Source organism: Bison bison, unplaced genomic scaffold, assembly GCF_000754665.1.
Source record: "Bison bison bison isolate TAMUID 2011002044 unplaced genomic scaffold, Bison_UMD1.0 scf7180017864043, whole genome shotgun sequence".
Taxonomy (NCBI): domain Eukaryota; kingdom Metazoa; phylum Chordata; class Mammalia; order Artiodactyla; family Bovidae; genus Bison; species Bison bison.
The window spans coordinates 8,064,499-8,077,980 of NW_011494615.1; the positions used below are offsets into that span (position 1 = coordinate 8,064,499).

Here is a 13,482-nt window from a genome sequence, read left to right on the forward strand (position 1 = left end):
CTGTATAATCATAAGGGATTTGATTTAGGTCATACCTGAATGGTCTAGTGGTTTTCCCTACTTTCTTCAATTTAAGTCTGAATTTGTGGATTTCACGATCTGAGCCACAGGTAGCTTCTGGTCTTGTTTTTGCTGACTGTATAGAGCTTCTCCATCTTTGGCTGCAAAGAATACAATCAATCTGATTTCGGTGTTGACCATCTGGTGATGTCCTTGTGTTGTCTTCTCCTGTGTTGTCGGAAGATCATACTATGTCAATCATAGTATGTGGGTAGATTTTCCCAACTTTTTATTTCCTCAAAATGAGCTGCTCTTTGGGCCATTCCTCAAAAAAGCAGAGTTTTGCTTCCTCTCTAATGGTGCTAGTAATCAAAGCTAATAATAATAGTGCTTTCTCTTTTGGATAATTTTTATTTATTTATTTATGTATTTTAGCTGTTCTGAGGCTTCATTGCTATGCGTGGGCTTTCTCCATTTGCAGTGAGCAGAGGCTACTCTCTCATTTCAGTGCGTGGGGTTTTCATAGCAGTGACTTCTCTTGTGGAGCACAGGCTTTAGGCTCATGAGCTTCAGTAGTTGTGGCCAGCGGGCTTAGTTGGTCTGCAGCATGTCGGATCTTCCTGGATCAGGGATAGAACCTATGTCCTCTGCATTGCCAGGCAGATTCCTATCTGCTGTACCACAAGGAAAGTCCTAAATAGTGCTTTCTATGAGGTAGACAATGTTCTAAGTGCTAGATTAAGTTGAACTCACTTAATTTTCACAGCCATCCTATGTGGTAGGCACTATTTATTCATTTCCATTTTATAGATGAAGAAACTGAGGCAACAGAATCTAAGTGATGGCCCCAAACAGCACAGGATTAATCATAAAACAGTGAGGATTTAAGCCTGGTAGTTTGACCCAACATTCCAAGATTTTCCTATTGTTTTTTTCCTTTTCACTGGTGGATTAAATGAATCAACAAATCTACATTAACATTAGTCATGCAGAATTGGTTTATTGCCTCCTCATATACCAGAAGGCCATAACTCATTATGTGTGTAGATAGCCTTGAAGAAATGAAGCTAAGGATGGAATTTTGCCCTGTGACAAGTCACTAGGGAGATAATGTAAAGGTGATAATTTTTTCTCATGCCCCATAGATCACGCTTTAATTTTAAGGAGCCAAAGAATTAGCAAACTCAGACTTTAAAAGAAGAAATTTTGGCAAAAAAGGTAAGTGAATCCTATTTTTGGACCGTGTGCCCCCCCCCATTACTGCACACCCGAGTGGTGGAGTGGGGGCCCCCCTGCCACTGCCTCCCCGGGACCGTGGCTCCACCTCTTCCTGCTCGTTTGGATACTGGCAGCTTCGGTTCCAGTGACCTTCCACCATGTCCAGATGCAAAATTCCACCTTCTCGGTGGTTCCTGCAAAAATATCAGTGAGATGGAGGATGTGATTGTTTTCTTTTTTTTACTGAAGACGTGTTAAGACACAGAGGAGGGGATCACATCACTAAGAATGCAACCCCCACTATCTCATGAGGTCCCCGAGCGGTGCCACAGGTCACCCCCCTTTTCAAACCCATGACACCCTCTGTACATGAAGCCTTGGATGGGCAGTCCCCAGCTCTGGCTGCTTCTTGCAAGAGGAACAGGCCCACCAAGCCATCTGTTTCTCTAGTTTTCAGTCACCCTCTCCCCTAAAATTCTGATAAATCCAATTTCTCTATCTTATTACAGTTGTTGGTTAGTTGCTCAGTTGTGTCCGACTCTGTGACTTCATGAACTCTAGTCCCTCAGGCTCCTCCGTCCATGGAATTCTCCAGGCAAGAATACTGGAGTGGGTTGCCATTTTTTTCTCTAGGGGATCTTCCCGACCCAGGGATTGAACTTGAGTCTCCTGCACTGGCAGGCGGATTCTTTACCACGGAGCCACCAGGGAAGCCCATCTTGTTACAGTAAGAAGTATTGAGGAAAGTGGTGGGCTACGATATTATCCTCCCACAAGAAAATCTCAAAACGAATAAAATAGTCAGCAAAATTGGTGGATATGGGATTAATATACTAACAGCAATAGCATGCTGATTTATCTGCAACCAACAAGGACATAACCTTTATTATTATTCCATTAATAAATAATAAATAATAACAAATGAATCAATACCATCGAGCATATTGAGCTGCTTCAGTCATGTCTACCTCTTTGCGACCCTGTGGACTGTAGCCCGCCAGGCTCCTCTGTCCATGGGATATTCCAGGCAAGAATACTGGAGTGGGTTGCCACGTCCTCCTGCAAGGGATAGGGTACCTCGTGATAAATCTAATAAAAGATACCTAGCAGATCAATTTAGGTCTTCTTTTGAGGGAGAATGGATTAAATAAACTGGATTATTCATACAGTAGAATTCTATAGTATAGCAATTAAAATGAATGATTAAAGACCCTCCTATATATCTATATGACTCAATCTTGAAAGAATAATGTTGAGTGAAAAAAGCAATTTGTAAAATGTACACATAGTATATAGCCTTCATGTAAAAATTTAAAACACACAGTTGAATATATAAATATGTATCTGCATGAGAATGAAATTCACCTGTTTTTAAGATGAGACTACCTCTAAAGAAAGAATTTGAAAAGGATGAGAGTAGAGTGGACTTTCTTTAAAAAATTCTAAGGTTATATACCTTAAATTTATAGTCTTGTATGTTAAATATATTCAATAAAAAATTCTAAGCAGGAAGGATATCTATGGTGATATGTTACTTTTATATAATATGCATATTATTAATGCATATTACGGAGAAGGCAATGGCAGCCCACTCCAGTACTCCTGCCTGGAAAATCCCATGGATGGAGGAGCCTGGTAGGCTACAGTCCATGGGGTCACTAAGAGTCAGGCACGACTGAGCGACTTCACTTTCACTTTTCACTTTCATGCATTGGAGAAGGAAATGGCAACCCACTCCAGTGTTCTTGCCTGGAGAATCCCAGGGACAGGGGAGCCTGGTGGGCTGCCGTCTATGGGGTAACACAGAGTCAGACACGACTGAAGCGACTTAGCAGCAGCAGCAGCAGCAGCAATGCATATTAATATAACATATATATATATATTGATTTTTATATTTATATGTTTTAAATATTTTATAATTATAAATTGAAATAGAAATTTTATATGGGTTCAAAAAGAACCCATGGGTTTTCAGACAATGATGAAAAACCTTTCATCTTCTTTAATGACATGTTTTTGCTCTAATCATATATATTTCTTAATCTCCAAGACAAAAAATATGTCATAAAATAAGAGATCAAACTCCCCAATTGAAATTTTATCATCATGGAAAGATCAGATCACATGTGCAATGATTTGTCCTTATTTTGAGAGCTTCTGAGAGAATCCTGAAACAGGGCAAGTCGACTTAACACTCCTGCACCTCAGTTTTCAGATCTAGTGGCTGAACTAGGATGTTAGACCTGGTTAGCCTTTCCAGGTCTAATATTTATGAGCTCCTAGAACCCTAAGCTCTTTGTGTGAGCTTAGAACTCAGATCAGCCTGCGCAGAGGGGCATGCTCCTGGCAAAGGTTAAAAGCAGTCTTTCTGTCAGATGGAGAGAATGAAGCAGGGACTGCTCAGAGTACAGAAGACAGTGTGCAGAGGAAATCCACACTTAGACTTGGCAGAGCGATTCAAACTGGCCGTGAGGAGAGGGACGCCGAGGATGTGAGTTCTGCAGGTAAGACGATGACTGCCTTGTCCTCTTTGACAAGCGCAGCATCTAGGGAACAGGCATATTCCCTTTGTTCTTAAGTGTGGGGCTGTTTTGAATTCTACTTTAACATGCATTCAAATCTCATTAACTATAGTAAAAATTGGATGGTGATTTTACATATGCTCTAAATTCAATGGGCTTTCCAGATGGCTCAGTGGTAAAGTATCTGCCTGCCAATGCAGGAGACGCAGGTTTGATCCCTGGGTTGGGAAGAACCTCTGGAGAAGGAAATGGGTACCCACTTCAGTATGCTTGCCTGGAGAATCCCACTGACAGAAGAGCCTGGTGGGCTACAGTGCATGTGGTCACAGAGAGTCAGACATGATTGAGTGACTGAGCATGCGCACATGCATAAATTCAATAGTTGCAATTTTGTTAGAAATGATTCTTATAATGGTATCATGGTCATGTCTTTAAAGGAAAAAACCCTTAATTTTTAAAGATATGTATTGAAATATTTATGGGTGAAATAATATTATGTCTTGGATTTGATTTAACGTGGTTCAGAGATGGAAGAAGAGGGTGAGAGTCAAACTAAAATAAGACTGGCCATGTGTTGGTACTTAGTGAAGCTGACCACCACTTGCCTGGGGCATTTTCCTGATCTGTTACCACAACATCTGGTCTGAATTGATCTGCTTGCCATGCAATGACAACTTTTTAAATCAGCATTGAAGTTGATTTTATAATCATCAAATTCTAAGATGTTTTCAAAGAAGATTGGAATTTTCAGCCTTGCCAGGAAGGAAGGCTTATCATAGCCTTTCATATTGGAAGAACCAGTAGAACATGTCTTATGGAAAAAAATGAACTCAGATTTGTTAAGTACCTATAAGATGGCAGGTGCTGCTTGAGTTTCACTATTTTTGAAACATGTTTATTTGCTTATTTGGCTGCAATGTGTCTTTGTTAAAGCACGCAGGATTTCCAGTCTTTGTTGCGGCATGCTGGATACATATATATTTTTTTCAGTTGTAGCATGCAGGGTCTTTAGTTGTGGTACATGGGATCTTTTTTATTTTTTTATTTTAATTTTTTTACAGTCCAGGTCTTTATTTTTACACCCATCAGGCCATGAATTCATACAGAATGGGCTCCAACAGTTCGGGTTCCTTTCCATTGGTCCTCACAAAGTGTGCTTCTCTGGGTGGAGCAGGCTGGCGCTTCAGCTGAACCCAAGTCCCTTTCTTTTTGGCTTCCTTCTTTTTCTGGTCATCTTCCTTCACACGTTTCAGGAAGCTATCTCGGCTCTTAGAGTGCTTAATATGCTCGATACGCACATTAATTCTCTTGGCAAGAATCTTGCCCTTAACTTGTTTGTTTACAACGATGCCAACAGCATGCTGGGTAACATTGTAGACTCTCCCAGTTTTGCCATGGTAACATTTGTGGGGCATTCCTTTTTGAACAGTACCCATTCCCTTGATATCTACAATATCACCCTTCCTGTAGATTCGCATGTATGTGGCCAAAGGAACAACTCCATGTTTTCTGAAAGGCCTGGAGAACATGTAGCAGGTACCCCGCCTCTTTCCCTTGGTGTTGGTCATCTTGGCGAATCACTGGAAGATGGCGGTTCCGGCCGAAAAGAAAGCTGGGATCTTTTTTAGTTGCAGCACGCAAACTCTTAGTTGTGGCATTTGTGGGATCTAGCTCCCTGACCAGGGATCAGACCTGGGCCCCCTGCATTGGGAGTTCCGAGTCTTAGCCACTGGACCACCAGGAAAGTCCCTGAATGCACTGTTTTTTATTTTCAAAAAGTTGATTTAACTAGAAAGACATGTTATCATCTCCATGGTAGAAATGAGAAAGCTTGACCTTGCCCAGGTCATATTGCTGACATGTTTGGAGTCAGGATTCTAGTCTGCAGATGAATAAATCCAAAGTATGTGTTCTTCTTTGCCACATATACTTGATGTGTGGTGGTAGAGATACCCATCTGGAAGCTTGTTAGGGATGTAGATGCTCAGACCCCATCCCAGTCCTACTAAATCAGAATCTGCTTTTTAACAAGGTTCCCAAGGAATTCATGTGCACATTTAAACCATTCCAACATTGAGAAACCCTGCTGTACAAAACACCTGATAAATTTATTTCAAATAATAGTAAATATTTCTGATGTTTATTGAATCCTCACTATATGTCAGATTTCGTTTGTTTACCACTCATAACTCTATTAGAGGCTTTAGATTTGAAACAATTCCAAGGTTGCACAATTAGTAAGTGGTGGAGTCTAGATTTGAAGTGAAATTGGTCTGACTCTGGAGCCTGGACTGTAACCCATGACCCCACCAACGTCACTCTGAACACCTAATCCAAACACTTTATTTCATCTAAATGATGCAGATCTGCTATCTAGTTCATTCAATTTTTCATTAACATTGTTTAATCGAATACTTAGGTTGAATCATGTGGACAGTAATCTAAAATGTCAGATTCATTATAATATTGCTGCTATTTAAAGCAAAATTTTAAACCAGAGATCATGTGGTCAATGTACTTCTTAGACTAAAGCCAGTATATTAAAATATATATATGTGTATACCAGAGTAAAAATTCTAGTAGGTTATCTGGCTATTCCATTTACTAATGAACTGAAATATAAGATAAGTTTGATTCGTTGAAGCAATCCTGAGATTTACAGAGGAAGAATTGGATAGGACACTCTACTTCCTGATGTCACCTACTTAGGAACGCTAATTTTCTGTTTCCTTTATTTCTTTAGGTTGTGCAGCATGCAGGATCTTAGTTCCCTGACCATGGATCAGAGCCGCACCCCCAGCAATAAAAGCGCTGAGTCCTAACCTCTGGACCTCCAGGGAAGTCCCTCTGTTTTCTAATAGTAAAAATTTGAAGATCATTAGAATCTCCTTACAGAGAAGGCAATGGCAGCCCACTCCAGTATTCTTGCCTGGAGAATCCCATGGACAGAGGAGCCTGATGGGCTACAGTCGCAAAGAGTAGGACATGACTGAATCGATTTAGCATGCACTGAATCGATTAAGAATCTCAAAAACCTCCAAATAAACAACTCTTTAATTTTACATGGTGTAAAATAACTGATTCATTTTGCTTATTAGAAACTTCCCACTGGGCACCTCTTTCATCCTCTTTCCCATGTAGGGAAAAAAGAAATGAACATAATGTTTTTGTTGGTGCAGAAGATAATAGGTTATACTCCTAGGATTACTTTTAGTCAAAGCAATAAGAAACCATAATTAGCTCTAGACTAAACTAGACTAAATTGTTATGAATATGAAATCACCTGCAGCCCCAAAAGACAGCACATTTCTAAAAGCGCCATGGAATAAAAAAGGGGGGGAATGCCATGGAATTTCCTATTTTTTGCCTCAGGTAGAGCCCCCAGAGTAGAAAAATGTAAGGACCTTGATGATCTAATGTTGACAGATCTCAATCTATAAAGTCAGTTATTAAATATATCCTCCTTTAGGGAGTTAGGGTGGCAAGAGTGTAATTCTGGAAATCTAAGAAGTAAGCCGCAGTGAAATCACTATTCCTTTAAAGAGGTAATGGACTTGAACTTGAGAGCATCTGATTACAAGGAAATGAGATCCTCCAAAAACATATGTAATAAGTATCCAGCTAGCAGTACATTAATCAGTGGACCTCTCTTTTTCTTCTTTTTGGTGGTAAAGAACAGATTAAAATAACAGTGACAACTAAGCATTCTAAAAATCCCATTTATTGGGTATTTAAAACGTATAAGTAGATAATTAAAATGCTTAGATAAACATTCCTCTAGCCTGAAAGATAAGCCCCTTTGTCTTCCCTGTGTGTCACCGAGCATCTACTCCATGTGAATATGGATTGATTTACAGGTTTTTACCCTTTCATTCATCACCCATTTTCCCAGGAATGAACATGGGTATTGTTCTGAGGAGCTCAGCCTGAAATGAAAAGATAAGTCTAATAATTGCTTTATTCTGGAGTTTTAAAAAATATTCAGAGCATAGTATTTTTCAATGATATATTTCAAAGCAAATGAAGCGTTTTTTCTTTGTAAACTGTGATCCTCAGGTATGCTTATACACACACATGTGCATACACAAGCATATTTTTTTTGTTGTTAAAGAAAGAAGGGCATGGATTTCAGTTTCGACCCAGAAATAGAAGAGATTATTTTTCAGGTGTTTTCCATGCAGGGGGAAAAACGCCTAAGAAAGTCTGTTCCTGTTTTCTCCTCTCAGGCTGTTTCCCCCTCTCTTTCTTTGTCTAAGACATGAAGTTCTTTCAGGGCTCACCTGTAAAAGTCCTAGGTGAGTGGTAGGAGAGAGGGTAGGTGTGTAATTTAGAGGGACTGGTGACTGAAATGTGAACTGAATACCCATCATTGCATTCATTCTATGGAGGTACTTAGAATGAGATAAACACAACTCAAAGGAAAGCAAAAAAAGCAAGATTAGGCATATTTTCCCTCTAATTGGGTCCCTGGATCTCCTGCTGGGAAAGTTTGTAAGCAGAGACTCTGCCAATTCTAGAATTACTGCTTTTTCTCAAACATCGGGGTGTTACAAAAAAACAAAAATCATATATTATGTAGGGGACTCTTGAACTTCTTTTATTGTTTGAATTGTTCATAGAGTCAGCCTCTAAGGGGTCACTCCTGGCCTTGCTCATTTCCTTTTTCTTTTGGCTTTTCAGCTGGCATTTGTGTCCACAGTGATTGCCAGCATTTGGCGCAGTGGGTGAAGCAAGTCTTATTTGAAAATCTGCCAGAGACAGCCGGTGGGAGCTGGTGCAAGAGGAAGCAGCCCGAGGGGTGGCTGCTTTGTTCCAGTTCTCAAACACAGAGGGAGCCACCCCTGGCAGAAAGAGGAAGTGGCCTGCACCAGCCCCACCCCCCACCATAGCCCGCCATCCCTCAGCCCTCCAGAAGGTTCTCCCCACTAACCAGTTTTCTGCAGAGCTCTTGTGCCTGCAAATGATCACTTTTCTTGAGAAAAAGAATCCCTAACTATATAGCCTTGCGGAGAACGCAATGGCACCCCCACTCCAGTACTCTTGCCTGGAAAATCCTATGGATGGAAGAGCCTGGTAGGCTGCAGTCCATGGGGTCTTGAAGAGTTGGACACGACTGAGCGACTTCACTTTCACTTTTCACTTTCATGCATTGGAGAAGGAAATGGCAACCCACTCCAGTGTTCTTGCCTGGAGAATCCCAGGGACAGGGGAGCCTGGTGGGCTGCCGTCTCTGGGGTTGCACAGAGTCGGACATGACTAAGGTGACTTAGCAGCAGCAGCAGCATATGGCCTTGAGGAAGCTGATGAGTAAGCAGGGGATGATGGTTGACAGAGAGGAGACATGGCTCCTCAGTGATGGAAAGTCGGAGAGAGGAGCTGTGTCCCCTCTAACTAGGGCTCCATTTCCCACTTCCTGGCTCCGCGGCTCAGCTGAATTAGAAGCCAAGCTAAAAAGGATATTTGGGTACACCCCGGGGTATCGCAGCAGGATCTAAGACTTCCTCATACAACAGCAGGATACTATTATTGAGAAACCTAGAGAGGTCCAGAGCCTCTTAAGAAAAGGTAAATCAGTATTCAGGCAGCATCTTAAAGTAGCAAGAGGAAGTGGAATACATTTTAGAAGGATTTTGGTTCAGTGGTAAAGAATCCACCTGCCAATGCAGAAGACTCAAGAGCTGCAGGTTCCATCCCTGGGTCAGGGAGATCCCCTGGTGTAGCAAGTGGAGACCCACTCCAGTATTCTGGCTTGGAAAATCCCAAGGACAGAGGAGTCTGGTGGGCTACAGTCCATGAGATCACAAAAAGTCAGACAACTGAACGCTCACGTGCACACACACACACATATCAAAAAGTGGCTATCATATTGTAAAAGAGAGCTCCTGCTTTCAAGTATTCCTTTTTCCTCTTGAAATGCACAAACACCATCATTGTGATCATTATCCATTATCCAGGCCATCATTATCCTGAAATTTTAGAAACCTGGTGACAAAGAGTAAATCTGTTCCTTTATTCATACCTTCAACAAATACTGTGCTGTGTTCTAGGCACAAAGTGCTACATTAGTGAAGCCCCCACAGAGATTAAGTTGTAATAAATAAGTAAATTCTATACAGTCCACCCTTTGTATCTGTGGGTTCCACATCCACAGATTGAACCAACCTCAGATTAAAAGTATTTGGAAAGGGAATTCCCGAGTGGTCCAGACGTTAGGACACCACACTTCTACTACAGGACTACCAAGGGCACGGTTCAGTTCAGTCGCTCAGTCCTGTCCAACTCTTTGCAACCCCAGGGACTGCAGCAGACCAGGCTTCCCTGTCTATCAAAACTCCCAGAGCTTGCTCAAACTTACGTCCATTGAGTCAGTGTTGCCATCCAACCATCTCCTCTGTTGTCTCCTTCTACTCCCGCCTTCAATCTTTCCCAGCATCAGGGTCTTTTCAAATGAATCAGCACTTTGCATCATCAAGTGGCCAAAGTACTGGAGATTCAGCTTCAACATCAGTCTTTCCAATGAACACTCAGGACTGATATCCTTTAGGATGGACTGGTTGGATCTCCTTGCAGTCCAAGGGATTCTCAAGAGTCTTCTCCAACACCACACTTCAATAACATCAATTCTTCAGCACTCAGCTTTCTTTATAGTCCAACTCGCACATCCATACATCACTACTGGAAAAACCATAGCTTTGACTAGATGACCTTTGTTGGCAAAGTAATATCTCTGCTTTTTAATATGCTGTCTAGATTGGTCACAACTTTTCTTTCAAGGATCAAGCATCTTTCAATTTCATGGCTGCAGTCACCATCTGCAGTGATTCTGGAGCCCAAGAAAAATAGTCTCTCACTGTTTCCACTGTTTCCCCATCTATCTGTCATGAAGTGATGGGACTGGATGCCGTGATCTTAGTTTTTTTGAATGTTTAGTTTTAAACCAGCTTCTTCACTTTCCTCTTTCACTTTCATCAAGAGGCTCTTTAGTTCTTCTTCGCTTTCTGCCATAAGGGTGGTATCATCTGCATATCTGAGGTTATTGATAATTCTCCCAGCAATCTTGATTCCAGCTTGTGTTTCATCCAGCCCAGCATTTTGTATGATGTATTCTACATATAAGTAAAATAAGCAGGGTGACAATATACAGCCTTGGGGTACTCCTTTCCCAATTTGGAACCAATCTGTTGTTCCATGTCCTGTTCTAACTGTTGCTTCTTGAAAGCTGCATACAGCTTTCTCAGGAGGCAGGTAAGGTGGTCTGGTATTCCTATCTCTTTAAAAATTTTACAGAGTTTGTTGTGATCCACACAGTCAAGGCTTTGCTGTAGTCAATAAAGCAGAAGTAGATTTATTTTCTGGAACTCTTTTGCTTTTTCGATGATCCAGTAGATGTTGGCAATTTGATCTCTGGTTCCTTTGCCTTTTCTAAATCCAGCTTGAACATCTGGAAGTTCACGGTTCACGTACTGTTGAAGCCTGGCTTAGAGAATTTTGAGCATTACTTTGCTAGTGTGTGAGATGAATGCAATTGTGCAGCAGTTTGAGCATTCTTTGGCATGGCCTTTCTTTGGGATTGGAATGAAAACTGACCTTTTCCAGTCCTGTGGCCACTGCTGAGTTTTCCAAATTTGCTGGCATATTGAGTGCAGCACTTTCACAGCATCATTTTTCAGGATTTGAAATAGTTCAGCTGGAATTCCATCACCAATACTAGCTTTGTTTGTAGTGATGCTTCCTAAGACCCACTTGACTTCCCATTCCAGGATGTCTGGCTCTAGGTGAGTGATCACACCATTGTGGTTATCTGGGTCATTAAGATCTTTTTTGTATGGTTTTTCTGTGTATTCTTACCACCTCTTCTTAATATCTTCTGTTTCTGTTAGGTCCACACCATTTCTGTCCTTTATTGTGCCCATCTTTGTATGAAATGTTCCCTTGGTATCTCTAATTTTCTGGAAGAGATCTCTAGTCTTTCCCATTCTATTGTTTCTCCCTATTTCTTTGCATTGGTCACTGAGGAAGGCTTTCTTCTCTCCCCTTGCTATTCTTTGGAATTCTGCATTCAGATGGGTATATCTTTCCTTTTCTTCTTTGCCTGTTCGATGCCTAGTCTGGGAACTAGGATCCCAAATGCCAATTGGTATGGCCAAGAGAAAAATATTTGGGAAAAAAGCTCCAGAAAGTTCCAGAAAGCAAAACCTGAATTTGCCTCGTTCAGGCAACTATTTAAATAGCATTTACAACTATTTATATAACAGTTACATTGTATTTACAACTATTTACATAGTGAAAGTGAAAGTGAAGTCGCTCAGTTGTGTCCGACTCTTTGCGACCCCATGGACTGTAGCCTATCAGGCTCCTCTGTCTATGGGATTTTCCAGGTACGAGTGCTGGAGTGGATTGCCATTTCCTTCTCCAGGGGATCTTCCCCTGCTGGAGTGGATTGCCATTTCCTTCTCCAGGGGATCTTCCCGACCCAGGAATCAAACCCTGGTCTCCCGCATTGCAGGCAGATGCTTTTACCATCTGAGCCACCAGGGAAGCTATTTACATAGTATTTACATTATATTAAGGGCTTCCCTGCTGGCTCAGTTGTAAAGTGTCTGCCTACAATGCGGGAGACCTGAGTTAGATCCCTGGGTCAGGAAGATCCTCTGGAGAAGGAAGTGGCGACTCACTCCAGTACGCTTACCTGGAAAATCCTGTGGACTGAGGAGCCTGCTAGGCTACAGTCCAAGAGTTGGACACGACTAAGTGACTAACATTTACTTATGAGGTATTATAAGAAATTGAGAGATGATTAAGGGCTTCCTTGGTGGCTCAGCTAGATGTTCAAGTTGGTTTTAGAAAAGGCAAAGAAACCAGAGATCAAATTGCCAACATCCGCTGGATCTTCAAAAAAGCAAAAGGGTCCCAGAAAAACATCTATTTCTGCTTTATATAAAGGCCATGCCAAAGCCTTTGACTGTGTGGATCACAATAAACTGTGGAAAATTCTAAAAGAGATGGGCACACCAGACCACTTCACCTGCCTCTTGAGAAACCTGTATGCAGGTCAGGAAGCCACAGTTAGAACTGGACATGGAACAACAGACTGGTTCCAAATAGGAAAAGGAGTACGTCAAGGCTGTATATTGTCACCGTGCTTATTTAACTTCTATGCAGAGTACATCATGAGAAACGCTGGGCTGGAGGAAGCACAAACTGGCATTAAGATTGCCAGGAGAAATATCAATAACCTCAGATATGCAGATGACACCACCCTTACGGCAGAAAGTGAAGAAGAATTAAAGTGCCTCTTGAGGAAAGTGAAAGAGGAGAGTGAAAAAGTTGGCTTAAAACTCAACATTCAGGAAACTAAGATCATGGCATCCAGTCCCATCACTTCATAGCAAATAGATGGGGAAACAGTGGAAACAGTGGCTGACTATTTTTTGGGGCTTCAAAATCACTGCAGATGGTGACTGTAGCTATGAAATTAAAAGACGCTTACTCCTTGGAAGGAAAGTTATGACCAACCTAGACAGCATATTAAAAACTAGAGACATTACTTTGCCAATAAAGGTCTGTCTAGTCAAGGCTATGATTTTTCCAGTAGTCATGTATGGATGTGAGAGTTGGACTATAAAGAAAGCTGAGCACCGAAGAATTGATGCTTTTGAACTGTGTGTGGTGTTGGAGAAGACTCTTGAGAGTCCCTTGGATTGCAAGGAGATCCAACCAGTCCATCCTAAAGGATATCAGT

At 41.5% G+C, this 13,482-nt stretch overlaps 1 protein-coding gene across 1 annotated transcript; it reads right to left on the reverse strand.

Moving 5' to 3' along the window:
• Nucleotides 1-4,824: 4,824 nt before the first annotated feature.
• On the reverse strand, nt 4,825-5,337 carry LOC104985396 (60S ribosomal protein L21-like). The gene has a single exon (XM_010835547.1). The coding sequence runs from the start codon at nt 5,306-5,308 to the stop codon at nt 4,826-4,828; it is 483 nt and encodes a 160-aa protein (XP_010833849.1). The 5' UTR covers nt 5,309-5,337; the 3' UTR covers nt 4,825.
• Nucleotides 5,338-13,482: the final 8,145 nt, after the last annotated feature.

Coding starts and splice junctions, on each gene's coding strand:
- LOC104985396 (XM_010835547.1), bottom strand. CDS start 5,308: ATGACCAACACCAAGGGAAAGAGGCGGGGTACCTGCTACATGTTCTCC.